We start from the raw sequence: 16,551 nt of genomic DNA on the forward strand, positions 1-16,551 counted from the left end.
CGGAGTCTGCCCGCAGGCTGGCCGCGGCCGAGGCTCCATGGGGTTGGCGCTGGGGCAGGGCTGGCGCTGGGGCAGGAGGCTCTGGGGCCTCCCAACAAAGGGGGTGAGGAGGGAGGGGCCAGGCCACCTGGCAGAGGTTGGGGGGCGGGCCTTCCTGCTCTGAGGCTTCTGCTTTAGTTGCTTGAGTGTGTGGAGGGTGCCGCGGGCTGGACATCTCTGCCGGCTTGGCCCTGCATGGCCTGGCACTTTGTGATCGCTTGTGGGCAGGCCTGGGCTATTTTGGAGCCGGCAGGATGTGATATCACTTGGGCGTTTATTTAGATCAGGCTGGGGGTGGGGGCTGCGTTCTTGCCAACTTGAGTAATGAAATTTTGCAGGGGGGTGCGGCTCCTAGGCAGCTGGGCCGTCGGGTGTGTGGCCAGAACTTTGCAGGCCACCAGACTGGGCAGGTGAACCAGGGCCTGTGCTGCCTTGGTCTTGCTGAGACTCTCAGTCAGGATGAGGGGAGAGAGAAGTTGTTCTTAACCTGACCATCCTTGCGTATTGAGTTTGGCTGTCTAAGACCTCTGGGGCCTTGTTCTGCCAGCTTCAAGCTCTGTGACCTTGAGTGAGACCCTTGGCCTCTCCAAGCCTCAGTTTCCCCATCTGTAAAAAGAGAATAATTGTGCGGGCGTCACAGGGTTGTCATAAAGATCTAATGAAACATCTGTAGACATGTTTTGTGAATTGTCAGCCTGTCTTTACACGGAGCCCCACAGAGGGAAAGCAGCTTGCCCGGGGTACACAGCCAGTTCATGGCAGAGCTGGGACAGGGATGCCAGCCTGGGAATCCCCAGTCCAGGGTTCCTTACCCCCCACTCCAGTGCCACCTGGCTATTCAGGAATTACACCTGCCCTTCTGACAGGCCTGAGAGCAGGCTATCCCTTATTTATGCCTTGATTCCTGGTTGCCCTTTGTCAGTCTGTAAAGATAGGAGGATGTGTTCAGCTGGATGTCTGTAGTGGGAGACAGTTGGATTTTCCATGTTCCATCCCATTGTTGTTTAAGGGTGGGCCCTGCTTGGCCAGTGGCACTTGGGAATAAAGTCAGTCAGTTTGTAGTTAGGCCCTGGCTGCTTTCCCTGCTTCCCGGTGGAGTTGGGGAACAAAGGCCCCAGCTGACAGAGGCTCCACAGATAGCTGAGGTCTGCTGTCAAGGAGCCTAGGATCTCCTAGAACTTTGGAGCAGATGAGATCAGCTGTTGTAGCCCACTTGTCTTAGAGATGAGGCCCAGAGAAGCCAGGAACTCACAGAGGGTCAAGCCAGGACTCCTGGGTCCTGTTCCATGGCACTGCCTCTGAAGAGGTCACTGTCAGGCTGGGATCATCTGCCCACTGGTTTATAATGACAATTTCTAACATCATTGACCTTTTTGGGTGGCTTGTGCTTGGCACACTATGCAGACTACTTTACACTGGGGAGGGGTGGGGGGCTTGGTCCCTGGCCTGGAAGTGAGGGATCAAGGTTCTGGTCCCCACATCTGACCCACTCTCAGGCCACTTTTGCCTGGGCTTCAGCTTCCTTATCTGTAAAATGAGAATGATAATCCTTGTCCTAAGACTGATTCTGAAATCATGGAGTCCCTAAAGAATTTCTGTGAGGCAGAATGCCAAGGTTCTATTCCTGGCCCTGATGCTAAGATGCTGTGTGACTTCAGACAAGTGTTTTCCTCTCTGCATTTTTCCTTCTGAAAAATGAGGGAGTTGGATGGCATAGTCTCTTAGGTGCTTCCAGCTCTGACATTTAAGGATTCTAACATAACTCAAAGGTCACCTGTTTGTACCTGCATCTCATTTTCCCTGTTAAAAGTGTGCTTGATCACAGGATGAGAAGGAGAATGTGCTGATTGTTGCCAGACGTGTGCTGGTTATGTGCTGTGGGGTTTCATAGGAGAGAGGTCCTGCCAGGGCAGAGGGATCAGAAGGGCTTCCAGGAGAAGGCAGTCCTTGAGTTAGGCCTCTGTACCAAGCATGTTCTGCCTTTTAAACAAACTTTTCCAGAGAGTAGAAATAGTGTGGATTTTAGAGCCACAAACCCCTGGTTTTAATCAGTCTCCATCACCTGCTGCTGGTGTAATCTTGGTCAAGTTACTTTCTTTGGGTTTCAGTTTCCTCATTTGGAACGAAGAGAATCATATTTACACTGCAGGATTGAAGTGATGCTTAAGTGAGATTATATATAAAAAACACCTGGCACAGAGTAGGCACTTAATAAATGTGAACTTTCACCTCCCAATGATATCTAGACCACTTTTCTTTTTGTGGGAACAAAACAGAGGCCCAGCCTCTCCCCCTACCCTCTGTGACTGGGGTTCAAGTAACAAGGAAAGCACCTTCTGGCTGTTCTAAAAAATAATAGGAGTAATCCTCTAATGTCTCACTTGCTGTGTGAGGCTTTGTGTAATCTGCCCGGCTCCTTCCTGATCATTGTTCCTCACAACAGTCTTGGGAGGAAGTCAGAAGCCAGTGGGGTTCTACCTGTTTCACAGGTGAATGAAGAATAGGGGGCCCAGAGAGGGACAGGGACAGGCACATGCTTAGGGTCCCACAGCTTGGTGGTGTTGGGGCAGGCTTGAGCCCAGGCCTCTTGGCTTTTCTTCCCTGACAACCCACAGCGTTGCTCCAAATTTATTGCTTCTGTCTGGTAGGCTACCCCTCAGGCTGCCTTCTCTGGGTCTGGCATCTGTTCTGCAAGGAGGGGGTTTTGACGTTTCTCCAGCCTCTGAGCTCATCTCAGATTTAAATGAGACTAGCTTGAGTCTGGGTGGGGACTGAGTCACCATCTTCCTTGGTTTTCTCATCCTGAGCAGCAACCAGACACACCCAGAGGGCCACTGCCAGAGATCTGCTGGTTGCAGACACCACACGTGACAGGCTTTCCTCCTGGAAGCGCAGATGGGCTCAGGACTGTCTCTCCCAGGGGGGAGGCTGCAGCGATGGCTCCATAGGTATATCTTCACTCCCCAGGGGTCGGGAGGGCACACTAAGCAGTAGTGGCCTGGCCTTTTCTGCTCCAAGCCTTTATTTGTGCTCTACCTTCCCCCTCTGGTGCCCTCTCATCCCTTCAAGGTCCACATCGTCAAATGCCACCACCTCTAGGAAGTCTCTGATTGCTGCCTCTGGAGTCAGACTGTGAATTCAGTTCCAGGTTCATAGTTACTGAAGATGTGTCCTTGGCAGGCCCCTTCACCTCTCTGTACCTCAGTTTTCTCATATGTAAAATTTAGATTCCTCATCACTATGAAGTTGAGGTTATTGAGCTCCATCTCCAGAGATTCTCGTTTGGCAGTTCTGGAGGCAGGAATCAACGTTTTAAAGCAGCCCTCTGGAGGAGTCTGATGCTGACGGCCTGTGGGCTGCGCTCTGGGAGAAGCTGAGCTGAGAGTTTCCTGGCTTTGTATCACAGCTTGGCTCGTCCCTGCTGTGTGACCTTGGATTGATCAACTTTCTGCGCCTCAGTTTTCCTCTCCGTCAAATTGGGATGGAAATATTTACCTCATAGGTTGCTGTGTGGATGAGAACTCATGTAGTAAAGGCCCCTCAAGAAATGAGAACCTTACGCTACACTGCTGTTCCTGGGCGTCAGGGACTGTGCTAAGTGGTTCATGGCATCTTCTCACTGCATTACTGCAACAATCCTATGATAGGTGTCAGTCTTATCCCCATTTTACAGGTGAGGGACTGGCCCTTCATCATCGTCTTTGTTTTGGGCAGGATAGGTTGTTTCCAAAAGCAAGTTACCCTTCTGCTTAGCCCTGGCAGCAGACACTGTCAGACCTGGCCAGCGTGATGGCAGTGCAACTGAACACTTGGGCAGGAATGCCATCCCGTCGTCAACAAGAATTCAGTGAGGTTGATGAGGTTTGAGCGCCTCTCGGGTTCCCGGGTTTCCCAGTCCTGGCTAGGGCTCCTTCCCATCCCTCAGCCTGTGTTAGAATCAGCCAGTTCCCCCGCACCCCCCACTCCTGGGAACCAAGACCGCCTTAAAGACGAGTAAAATCCATATTGTGGAGCTAAAAGATTATTGTTTCTTGTTTCACAGTAAGGAAGCAGGTCCGGGGAAGGGGAGGGACAAGGACATGCCTGGGATCACAGAGCAAGACCATGCCAGGCCAGGCGAGAGCCATAGCCCTGCCTCCCCACGCAGCTCTCCCTCGTTTCTGTACGTTGCTGGCCTGGTGGAGAGCTGGAGTGGCAAGGTCTGGTTTGGCCAGTGAACAGTTTACTCACAGGACAAGAGCAAGAGAAGTGGTCCCAAGTGATCAGAGCTAGACTTGGCGCAGTCTGGAGCTGAATTGGGCTTGGAAAACACTTTCTGACCAGGGGCCTGCCCTCCCAGCCCTGGGCCAGGCTCTGAGAGGATGGGAAAGAACAGACAGACAGGGCCTTTGCCCCTGGGAACTTACGCTGTGATGAGGGAGACAAGGCCTACAATTATAAGAGACTGTGTGACAGTCTGTAATTAAGCGTCTGCTGAGGAAAAGCATTGTCTGAGAAGGAAGAACTGAGTGTGAGCCAGAGAAAACAAGAGCCCTCTTGAGGGGGCTGGATTTGCAGAGACAGAGGGTGGGGCTGACATTCGGGGAATGGTTTGTGCAGAGGCAGAGGTGCAGGGGTAGAAAGTAAGCACGTATTTAGGGAAACAGAGTAGACTAGTTTTGCTGGTGCATCAGGGAAAATCTTGGAGGAGCCAGCAGGTTGTAGTCATGTTGAATATCAGCTGAAAGCAGAGACTTTGGGGAGCCATAGATGGTTTTAGAGCAGGGGTAGCACAACTGGAGGATTTTTTCAAGATGAATCAGGCTGAATGAATGAAAATGAGGACAGGGAGGAAGCTTTGCAAGCATCCAGATGAAAGAAGAGGGCGAGGTTCTGGTGGAGCCTGTGGGAGTGGGAATGGCCAGTTGTCCCTGAGAAGAGCCCGCTGGGGGCCTGATGGGCCAGAGGAAAAGATGTTGGGTGTTGCTGCTTTGGGGCAGGAAGTAACAGTCTGAGCACATTGCTTGTACACCTGCGCCATGCCAGGCTCTGTGCCAGGGCCCCCACAGGCACTCTGATGAAATCCTTACAACAAGCTTGAGGCAGGTGGACTTACCATCCCCGTTTTACAGATAAGGAACATGTGGCTCAGACCCAAGGCTGGCTGACTGTAAACTCTGGCTTTTCCCACAGTTCGGCTCTGCTTCTTGGAAAGGAAACTTGTACTGTTCAGGTCCCAGGAATCTGAGCCTTCTTGCACCTTGAATTGGGGGCATGGAAATGCATCCCCTACAGCCCACAAACCTCTGCTTTCTGAAGATCTGGAAGGCTGGAGCTGGGTGCCAGCTTAGAATTTATTCAGGGTAGGAGAGTCAGAGAAATAAGGGGCCCTTTACATCAGCAATTTTACTCGCCAGGCTGTGAGCAACCTCCAGCATTGGGTCTCATATGTGTCTAGTCCAACAACGGGCACATCCACGACTGGGCCCATTGGGATTCTCAGCCGGCCCCACCAGAAGGGGTGTGCCCTGGCCCAGCCAGAGGAATCAGTCACCCACAAAGGCAGGAAGGGACTTGTCCGGAGGTACTCTTAGCACGGGAGAGCCAGGTGATGAAGCCCACCCAGTTCCCATTTTCCAGGCTGCAGCCAGGGATACCCATTGGGCAGAGGGAAGCGACAGGTGCCTGGGACTTACTGTAGGAGGCAGCAGTGGTTGATCCCAGTGTGCAGCTAGGGAACTGATGGCTTGACCAGCCCTTCTGCTCTGTGTGGCAAATGCTCTCTGAGCCTAGCTGTACGCAGGGTACAATTGTAACTGCACCTGTGTTTTTCATACCAATATCTAGACAAAGGTTTTGATGGATTTTTGTACTCCTTTGGAACAGACACAGCCTGAGAACTATCATTTGGACATTGGAACAGTGGACTAGAATGACCTGTGCTGTCCCTTTCAGCTGTAGTAATTTATTTGATTAATGCTTTACCATTTGCCAGGTGCTTTCTCGTAAATTTGATCATTCTCATGTATATTCATTCTTTTTATTTTGTTTTCACATTGGTTCTGGATCCTTAATATTTGTTTAGCCTATTTTTGATTTGCAAAGCATTTTCATCCACATTATCTCAGTAGATCCTTATACAACCCTAGGAGGTCATTAGTGTTCTTGTCATTCTCATTTTCCAGAAAGTGACTTGACCCAGGTCACTCCGGGATTCACTGGCTGAGCTGCTCATTTATTCAACAAGTATTTATTAAATGCCCGCTGTGTGACAGGTGGTGAGCTAGCCCTGGGGACACAGTGGCAAGCAGAGCAGTCTTAGAGACTTAGTTTCTGACCTCCCAGAGTCCACAGTATCATTGAGGTCTGGCCAGGATCCCCCCCAGCGCTCCTGACCCCCACCCTGGGCTCTTTCCACTGCAGATCCCTGTAGTCTGGCTTAGATCTAGACTAGTGTAGCCTGTGAGCCCTCAGCCTAGAGTATCATAGTAAAGAAAGCCAAGGCAGCAAGTCTCTGCAAACTGAACTTCAAAGTGACACAAGAAGTCTTCAGGAATGACTTAATTATTAACAAGAAGTTGAGGAAGGGCATCTCAACAGAAGGCCGCCGGTTCCTTCTTCCCTGGGGGAAGTCACTCAAGGGCTGCTGCACCTAAGATCCTGGCCTGAATTTTTTGCAACCTCCAAATATTTGATTACAGTCTGCACAGGTGTGGAGCTTTGTGGCTATCTGCTGGGCTGGGGACCCTCCCTGCCTCCTTTAATACTAAGTGAATTGAAATAAAGGCAGATCCTAGGATATCTGGTCTGCAAAGGACTCTGGCCCAACCCACTCACTTCCTGTGAGTGGGAACCAAGCAGAGGAGGGGAAAGGATTTGCCAGGATCACTATCGAGAGACACGTTCCTTCCCCTTCCTCTGTCTTACCAGCCTGACTTAATTTCCCTTGTCCTTCAGGTAGGAACCCTCCCCTCCCAGCTGTACCTGTTTGACATTCAAAGCCCTCTTCAAATCCTTCCTATGTCTCAAGGCCAAGTTTTTCCTGAGTCTTCCTCGATGCTTTCTCCCCACCCAGAGCTCTGTGGGGTCCAGGCCATCTCTGTCTACTCTCAGCTGCTGACCACACGTGCTATAAGGCTAGACAGGCAGTCCTTGAGGAGACTTCAAAATCCAGGTGCCTGGGCCCTTCCCCCAGGGAGTCTGATGCCTGAGGCTTCTCTGGGTTTATTTTGCTGGAGTTATTTTTTGTGTGTAAAAATTATATTTTTATTGAAAAAGTAATACATGTATGTGGTTAAACATTTCAAACTTCGTAGAAAAGTGCCCAGTGAAAAATTAGTCTCTCTCCCACCTAGGCTCCTAGGTGGCCACCGTGAACAGTCTTGCCGTTTCCTTCCAGAAATGCTCTGCATATCTAGGCAGCTGTGTCAATAACATCCCTTTTTGTTACGCAAACGGTGACCTGTTCCCTACCTGCTGTTCTGTGCCTTGTCGTCTTCACACAAGTCTGTTTGTTGTAGGCTCTTCCCTGTGGACACACACAGGTCCACAGCCTGCTTTTCCATGACCATGTGGCAGTCCGTCATCAATGGACCCCTGGTTGTGTGTCCAGTCCTCTACGCAGGGGTGTCCAGGGTGTTCCCAGTCTTGCTGCTGTGGGCAGTACTGCAGCAGGTGCTCTTCCCCGCGTGTCCATGTGCGTGTGTGTGCACAGCTCTGGGAGCCAGTCCTGCAAGTGGAACTGCTATCTTGAAGAATCTGTACAGCTAAAATTTTGTTAGATATTTTCAAATTGCCTTCTTTTGCATTCTGAAAATGTATATATTTTTTTAAAGTATCCTGCCCCCACCCCTGGATTCAAATTCATTTCCTTGTTAAGAACCGACTATTCTAATCCAGCCCGGAGAGGGAAGGAGGCTGGATTAGAAATGGGCTGGAGGGATAGCAAGAATGGAGCCAGGATTGGGGGGGAGGGGACCTGTTATAGGTACCTCGGACCTGTATGTGACTTGGTCTCCAGGGAGAGGTATGTCACACATGCACACCCAGGTGAGTGTCTCACACACACATACACACCCACCCACCCATGTCGTGTCCCTCCTGCGCTTCTCTGGCACATGCTGCACCTGCTTGGCAACGGCTGGGCCAGTGAGCTCATTTTGTCCAGTAAATATTTACTGAGCTCCTGAATCCAGTGCTGGATTGGCCACTCTGTCCCTGTCCTCCTCTGATCCTCAGTTTTCCTAGTCTGAAAGGTGGGAAGGCTCATCCCTGCTTTTCTCGGGTCGTCAGGCTAGTGGGAAGATTTGGTAAACCAGCCAGTGGGAAAATACTGTAAAACAGATTACAGTGGGCTTAGCTAGACACTGCTAGGTACCCTAGGGTCAGCAGAGTCTGAAGTTTGGACCGGTCCTGGGTGGGTTGCTATCTGTCATAGCAGATGGCCAGGTCAGCCCTCAGGCTGGGAGTTTTCAGTCAGCTGATGGTGGGTGTCTCCTCTGCTATGGCAAGACAGGGTCAGGCTGGTGCCTGGGGGATTCCTGAATTTCCTCTGCCCTGGGCTGCTGGGACTCCAGGGCCACTCAAGATAAAGGGATTCAGTTGACAGGCAGGGGAGAGACAGGGAGACCAGGAGTCTTCGCACTGCAGCCAGGGTTTTGCCTCCTCCTTCAAGTCAACAGGAAGGCCCTTCCAGCCCCCGCAGGTCATTTCCGCAGCTCCTTTTCGGTCTTTGGTGGTGGCAGGGATGCGGAAGGGGAAGTTCTATCATTTTTCTAGTTTAAAATGATGTTTAAAATCACTTGCCTAGTTCCTCGCTCCCATTTTATCTGTGGAGAAACTGAGGCCTGGAGTTGAAGGCCTCCTTCCAAGTTTCCCAGTGAGTCAGCAGCTTTACGGCATTAGAAGCCATGCGTTCAGTCCTCCCAAGCCTTACCTGTCACTGTCTTTCCCACATTGGCCGTTCTTTAGTTTCACTTTGGGGTTAAAAACCAAAGTGAAAGAAAAAGACAAAGCAGGAAGCAGCTGCTTCAGACCCAGCCCAGGCTGGGGTGGGCCCTGAGGGACCTAGGCCGAGCTGGCCTTACTAGAAGGGGAGCTGGCCTCTTCCCACCGGCTCCTACCGTTCTGGAGGCCTGGCTGGGTGGGGTCCGGGTGGGGCCCCACAGGGAGAGGCGCCACGCTGCAGCCCTGCTGGTCTGTCTGGGAGCCGGGTAGTCAGACGGGTTCCCTGGTGAAGTCAGCCTTCCCCGGGTGTGGCCCCAGGTGAGGAGCTACTGCCTTTTAAACTCCTGTCCTTCCGGGGCAGGGCTGAGCTGGAGCTGGGCCTGTGTTGGCGTGGGAAAGACGTCCTGGCCTCCCGAGTCTAGCTTTCACAGAGCAGTTCCACAATCCCTGAGGTAAGAGCTAGCGCCCTGTCTTCCCCGTGAAGACGTTTAAACTTTCGGTTGCTATAGGCGCTTACCTCAACCCCCAGTGGTGTCTTAAGGACCCAGATGGCCTGAAAGCCTTTTTGCCCTGGGTCCAGTCCCAGGGACTTGGAGAGGACAGGGGTTGGGGAAGCAGGACCCTTGGCTTCTTGTTCAGTTGGTGGGTGGCCTCAGGCAAGATCCTTTCCGGCTTTGGACCTCAGATTCCCTTTTTGTTTCTCAGGCTGGAAGGAGTTCCTTCTAGCTCTGCTGCTCAGTTGAATCGATTTGGGTCCCTTGGAAGCTACTGAGAGGGTATCATAACACCCAGTTTGGTTGGCCTGTGTATTTCGAAGATTAGCTATTATCTAACTAGCTGGGGTCGTAAGTTCCTGCTTCTCTGTGCTTTGTCTAAGGAAATTTTCAGACTTGACAAAGCAGATATGATATCAGTTTTGTGGCTTCAACAAATATGATTTTTGTGTACCTTTCTTCTCCTCTGCACAATCACAAAGATCCCCAAGTACAGAGCCCTTGTGGTTCAAATCCACTCCCCGAGGGCACAGGCTGAGCACACAGTGGATGATCTGGAAGTTGTTGTTGAATGACTGCATTGGTGACCACACCTGGCCGCCCTGCTCCTATGGAATGCAGAAAGCTGGCATTTATAATGCCCAACTGTGTACACCTGAGCTGGGCACAGTGGGGAGAAGCCCACACCCCAAAAGTCCTGCATACCTCTGGTTAAGAGTATAGCTCTAGAGTCAGACTGCTGGAGTTCAGATCCTGGCTGCCCTCTAGAGCTGTGAGACCTTGGGCAAGTTGCTTAACCTCTCTGGGCCTCAGTTTCTTCACTTGCAGAATAGAGATGATAATATTACCTGACATTAGTGTCAGCATGGGGACAAGAGAGAGAATGTGTACAAAGCACTGAGCACAGTGTCTGGTACAGAGGAAGCATTTAAGCACTGTTAGCTGCTGCTCTTATTGATACCCAAGGGAAGAGAGAAGACTTACGGTATTTAGTACAATATGTAGACTGTCGATGTCCCATGCCTGGAAAGATGTAGGTGGACGAGGTGGGGTGTTTGCAGGTGTGTCAGTCATTTGATGGCTGTTTGTTGACTGCAGGGCTCTAATGGGGAATATGGAGTGAACCAAGGCAGGCTTTAGAGAGGAGGGGACCTTCAGGACCTCAAAAGCTGGGTGGGCTCCAGGTGGATGGAGATATTGAAGGGAGGATACCTTGGATGGGGGAGGGGAGGATGCCAGGGTGGTGGGGGGTGCCCTGGGTTGAGGAGAGAAGGCAGCGGCCGGCTGTCCAGGGCCAGGAGAGCTGAGATCAGGCTAGAGAGGGCTGCCCAGGGCCATCAGAGTCCAGCGCACTCAGAGCCAGGGTTTTTCTCTGCAGGGTCATCACTCCATGGGGGCACTTTCCTTCTGGGGCCATGATGAGCCCGTTATTGAGTGTGCTGTGAATAGATTTAATAGTTCCAGCCGCTCCTGGAACTCTCTTGCCTTCCCAAGCTTCCCATGCTTCCTGACGTGGCTGTTGCCCTGCACAGGGGTGTAGTAGCAGTCAGGAGGTGTCTGCTTGCGGCCTGCACTGCCGGTGGGGGTCGGAGGAGCGGGGCTTGTCTGACAGCACCTATAAAGGCACGGCTGCCACTGCTACTGCCCCAGCAGTTTCCTCAAAGGGGCATGTGCAGCAGTGCGTGGGGACAATGCAGGGGAAGAGGATTTGGGTTCACCCCAGGCAGCCCCTCCCTCCTCCCACCCCACCTCCGCTTCTCTCTCCAAACAATCAGCCATTCTTGTGCTCAGAGTGCCAGGTGCTGAGCCCAGGGAGGGGAGGGAACAAGACGGACTTGGTCTCTTTCTTCGTGGGGCTGCCCTCTAGCTTGGAGTCCCCATGCAAGCAGGTAACAGAGACAAAAGATACTGTCTAATTGAGATAAGCCCTCACGGAGACAAACAGGTGCTGAGAGGGACCGATTCAGAGAGGATGGGGACGCATTTCAGGGAGGGTGAGGTGGAGGACAGCAAGGAGGTAGTCAGGGGCAGCCTAGGAGCAGTGGGGGTCAAAAGGTGGAAGGTATTGAGGGAAGATACAGGCAGGACGTCACTGGTCTCTGTGAGCCTGGTTAGATCTCAGGCAAGCAGCTTTGCTCACCCTGTAGGAGCCAGAGGTGTCACTGAATTAAGAGGTGTGATAATGAAAGTACTACAAGTGATTTTGTCTTAAAACTAGCATCAGAACTTCTGAATACTTACCTTGTTATTGGCTTTCATATTGATCATAAGTCCTCAAGAAATGGCTTCTTCAGCCCTCCCTATTTATTGCTAACTTCCGTTCTCATACTACTTCACAGTCCACAAAGCCGTGTTGCCTCTGTTGCTGAGGGAGGCAGGTTGCAGTTTTTAGAGGTGATGAAACAGAGAAGTGAAGTGACTTGCCCAAAGTCACACCGCTTAATCAAGATTTGAAGTCCTGGTTCACTGTTCTTTCTATTCTACCACATTCCCTCTGTTTAATAAGGCCAGGGCAGAAGTTTCTATTTCTTTTTAGCAAGGTTGCCATTCCAAAGTGATTACAGTTAAAAAGTTTTGGTGTAGAATGATATAATAGTAATTGTGTTAGGGCAATACGATTAGAACAACTTTTTCTATTTTCTATAGTTACACGAGATAATTATAGTTAATTCTTTTTTTTTAAGTTTTAAATTGTTTTTCTTCACACAGTCTCCCTTCATCCCCTTTCCAAGGTTTTGTGATGCTGAAAAATTGATCACTGTCCTTGTAGGCCTCCAATCTTTTTTATTTTCTATTTGAGTTCTTTCTTTTTCTTTTATTTCTATTTCCTGAATCTTAGGAAAGAGATTGTAGGCAGATTATAGATCAGCCCCTGCTCATATATACATTCAACTCAAATCAGAAATCAAAAACTTCATGCTTAGAGTAGTTTTAAATATTTCATTCTGTGACTCTTGGATTTGGGGTGAAAAAATTCAAAGCAATTTGATAACTGGGGCTCATTTGTAGAGAATTCCCCAGTGGACTCCTCACTAGCCCTTTTTTTTTCATTGTAAAATACACATAAAAATTTACCATTTCAGCTATTTTTAAGTGTACAGTTTAGTGGCATTAGACACACTCACATTATTTTACAACCATCACCTCCATCTATCTCCAGAACTTTCTCATCTTGCGAAACTGCAACTCTTACCCATTAAACAACAACTTCCAGTTCCCCCCTCCCCCAGCCCCTACTTTCTGTCTCTGTGAGTTTGACTGCTCCAGGTACCTCATTCTCCAGCCCATTTTAAGGAGGTATATTTGAAAGGAGCAGTAGATGATGTCTCTGAATAATTAACTGTTTTTATGGTGATGAATTCTCCAAGTTAATGCACTCTGCAACTCTGAGCTTTCCGTGGCTGTGTTCCAGCAGAGTCTTTAAAAGACTCATCATCTCCTGGGAGGGCTTCTTCCACAGAGGCAGCCTTGGTTCCAAAGCCACGGTGGCTGCATGGAGCCTGGCCACATCTCCCCTGTGGAGGTGGGCTAACAGGATGGGGAGGACTGTGAATTTAATCATAATTTAGCATAAGTTCTCAATTAGCTACTTACTGTGGGATTTGGCCCAAGTCCCTCCATCTCTCTCAGCCTCAGCTTCCTCTTCTGAGAAATGGACAATACTTCCTGTCATGTGTGCATCCCAAAATCTCTGAGTCAGATAATGGACTTCCCTTTGAGCCTTGAGAATCCTAGCACAGTGTTCAGATAGGGTTAAATGCAAGGAAAACAGGGCTTCTGATCCCCATTTTACAGAAAAAGCAGCAGAGACTTAGAAGTAAAGTGACTGGCCCAAGGTCATTCAGCACTTAAGTGATAAAACTGGGCTGAAACCCAGCCACCCTCACTCTCTAAGTTGCAGCTATTGGGGTTCCTTGTTGGTCAGTCTTTTGAAGGACAGTAGTCTGTAAAACAGATGGTCGTTTTCCCGTCTTACTGGATTTAAAACATTGTCCAAGAAGCTCTGATGTTGATGGGCCTGCAAGGAAGGACGAGGAGTAAAGGCTTTAGTGGGGAATCAAGGAAGTGATTCTGCATCATGGGAATAGAGTCCTAAAGCATTTCATGGTGACCGTCTTGCCCAGGGACAACAAACACCTTGTGCTTGGCAGTTAGTTCCCGTACTAGGCCCATGGCAGACAGCACCGATCAATCATGACGCTCGCACTCAGCCTAGACACAGCTCGAGGATCCTTCTTAACACAGGCAGGTACTACCCATCAACTAGAAGTAGCACACCCATTGGAACCTATGCCGTCCCCAACCTAGTGCAGTCCCCAGCTTTTACAGAGGGGTGGCAGTCCTGGGAGGGGAAGGGACTGTTTGAGGGGCAAGTGATGTCACAGGTCTGTTTGTGAGAGCAGAAAAGAGTCTGGCAGGACAGCCCAAAGCCTGGGGAGGTGATTAGCATGCTTGCAAAAACATCGAGGCGGAGCAGCTCAGAGGGGTAGAAGTTGTCAAGGTAAAGTCTGCTTGCTGCAGGTGCTCTTTGGGATGCTGGTTTGGGCTTGAGGTCTTTGTGAAAGTGCACTTCAGTCAGGTTCCGCCAGCAGGAGGAGGAGACCAAGCTGTCTTTTATGGCAGCTTCTAAGCTTTGTAGGAATGTATATGTCAGTCATGCTTGTCAGCAAGCTTGTATTTTTATTACTTGTGAGACTGGATGCCCTGAAGGTTGGGTTCTATCGATTAAAACCTGTAGGGTTTGTACTCAGCAGATAGAACGTGACTTGCTGTGTGATGATGAGCAAATCCCTCAACCTCTCTGAGCCTGCATTTCCTCAGCAGCACAAGGGGAGATGGTGAAAACATCTCCTTGTGGGGATCAAATATAAGATGCAGTTGTAAGGACCTCGGACAGTGACTGGGCCACGGCAGTAGCCACCGATTCCTGAGCAGAGGATATACACCGGTAACTATGCCTATTAGCCACTAATATTCAGCCAGTTCTTACAGTTTGCCTTATACTGTGCCATTGCGGGGGCAGGGCTCTGTGGACAGGGTGGGGAGGCTGGTGACCTTTCCTTGGGTAGGTGTTCTGTCAAAGAGACCTTCCCAAATGTCACCATGTTGTGCTTTCAGAGGTGGCTGGGAGAAGAATCGAGTAGGGAAGGATACGGGGGCGTGAGGGGGAAGCTTGTATTCACAACTTGTCCCAGCGCCTCTGTCTGCTGCTTGCCAAGTCTCCTCTTACAGACTCTTCTCTACTTGCTGCATCCTCAACGTCTTCCTGAGGGAGGGCCCTGCAGGCCTATGCCACTTTTGGGGTGAGGTTAGAGATGGGGTTCTACCTCAAAAGTGTCAGCAAGCATTTGCTTAGGCATCTCTTCTTGGGCCGGGGTTGGGGCCACAGGGATGGGAACCACTGGTCCTGCCTCCAGGGCCCCAGGGTCCAAAGGGAGAAGTATGCCACAACTAGAAGGACCCACAACGAAGAATATACAACTATGTACTGGGGGGTTTGGGGGAGAAAAAGGAAAAATAAATAAATAAAATCAAAGGGAGAAGTAGAAAAGTGAACAGGCCTGTTATAATGTGATGGCAAGGGCCCACGGGACATCTGAACACAGGGTAGTGACACAGTGAGGGGAGCCAGAGTAGGGGCCAGGGGACAGTCAGGGAAGGCTTTTTGGAGGGAGTAATGCTGGAACTGAGACCTGAAGGAGGAGGCAGAATTAGGAAAGAGAAAGGATGTTGCAGGCCAGCAGCAGCTGGTGCAAAGGCCTGGAAGCTGAGAGCCTGGCATGAGGAGGGTGGTGGAGAGAAGTTAGAGGGGTACTTGACAAGGCGGGGATGCCCATGGGTCACTACTCTAAAATGTTAGAACAGTGATGCACGCGTGGCATGGGGAGGGTGGATGGTTGTGGGCCCTCAGGCAGGGCACTGGAAGGATATGTCCCAGGCCAGAAATCCCCAGCCTCTGGCCTCCAGAGTCCCTGGAAGGCCTGGGATTGTGGGCTCCTTGCTCAGGAGATATGTGGGCCCCTCAAGCACTTGTAATGACAGTTTCTCACCTGCCAAGCCCTTTCCACCTGTCTTCTCATGAGACTCTCACAGCAGTCCTGGCGCAGCGGACAGGGCAAGCCAGTATTGTTCTCATTCTATACATGGGAGAAAGGCCCAGGGAGCCTAGGTTGTACAGTGAGTGAATGCGGGAACCAGTGCTCACACTCGGACTCCTCACCTGCAGGCTGCTTCTGTAGCTCAGTAGCAAGTATGGGGGGGTGGGGGGGACAAGTGTCAGCTGATCTCATATTCTAAGGATGGGTTTACTATCTCAGACAGGGGTTCTGTGCTGCCAGATTTCCCAGATGAAGACGTCTTAAACCCTGATGGTACTGAGGCCCTGGTGTTAGTCCTCACATTTCCCACGTAGCTAGGCTATATGAACATTCTTCTTTCTTTTTTCTGCTTGTTGATCACAATTCTCTGGAGACAAAAAAAAAAATTTGAACTATGAATGTCATACACACAAAAATGATGTCTGATGTCACATCCAGAACTGGGTGTGAAGTAGGAAGACAAAGAAAGAATAAACATCTCAGGCCTGGAAGGAATCTTAAAGGTCACCTCCATGGGATCTTGAGTCCCTCCCTGGCATCCATTGTGCCTGTGTCTAGCCTAGCTGGCTACCTTCTAGGTAGTTCCGCCCATGAGAAACCACTTCCTTATAATGAGGCAAAATCTGTTTCCCCTTAACAGCCCGCACCTTCCCATCCCCCCTCTTATTGTGGGGTGACGACCTGAACCATGTGTATATGTGACCATCTTCTAGGTATTTGGGGACAGCAGCCATGCCTTTTTGAGTTGCCTCTCTTTTCCAGTCTTTCCAAGCGCTCCCTCATGTTAGACCAGGCACAGCTCATGGGGTACATGTGTCACACCCCGTCTGTGGCAAATCTGCAACAGCCATCACTGATTAGTCAAAGCACTCTTGTTCAGTCCGTCCCAGGCTTTCTCATGCACTACTCCATGTGGCTATGCTCAGTCAGTGGAGGGAGCATTTCATTGCCACTTCATCACTTTATTGTGACTTTCTTGAGGACAAGGACTACTC

The 16,551-nt window shown here is 50.4% G+C and overlaps 1 protein-coding gene and 1 long non-coding RNA gene across 38 annotated transcripts in view; one reads left to right on the forward strand and one right to left on the reverse strand.

Moving 5' to 3' along the window:
• The window catches only part of DLGAP4 (DLG associated protein 4), a 202,286-nt gene that overhangs the window by 136,258 nt on the left and 49,477 nt on the right, over nt 1-16,551 (forward strand). For 5 of the 37 annotated variants that reach the window (XM_070247662.1, XM_014735134.3, XM_070247675.1 and 2 more), the window contains exon 2: nt 14,210-14,406. The exons of 9 other annotated variants lie outside the window; for them this stretch is intronic. Coding sequence is in view for 1 of the 28 variants with exons in the window: in XM_014735133.3 (XP_014590619.1) it covers nt 11,338-11,347 (10 nt within the window). In the remaining 27 variants the exon portion in view is untranslated. Of the gene's footprint in view, nt 1-9,049; nt 9,417-11,236; nt 11,348-13,876; nt 13,960-14,196; nt 14,407-16,551 lie in introns of those variants that run through there. 23 more of the 37 variants (XM_014735135.3, XM_070247658.1, XM_070247661.1 and 20 more) reach the window with 18 other exon arrangements.
• On the reverse strand, nt 297-8,246 carry LOC111769997 (uncharacterized). The gene is made up of 2 exons (XR_002802883.2): nt 7,492-8,246; nt 297-645 (listed from the first exon to the last, which is right to left on the reverse strand). It is a non-coding gene; the product is annotated as an uncharacterized lncRNA (long non-coding RNA).

This window comes from Equus caballus, chromosome 22, assembly GCF_041296265.1.
Source record: "Equus caballus isolate H_3958 breed thoroughbred chromosome 22, TB-T2T, whole genome shotgun sequence".
Taxonomy (NCBI): domain Eukaryota; kingdom Metazoa; phylum Chordata; class Mammalia; order Perissodactyla; family Equidae; genus Equus; species Equus caballus.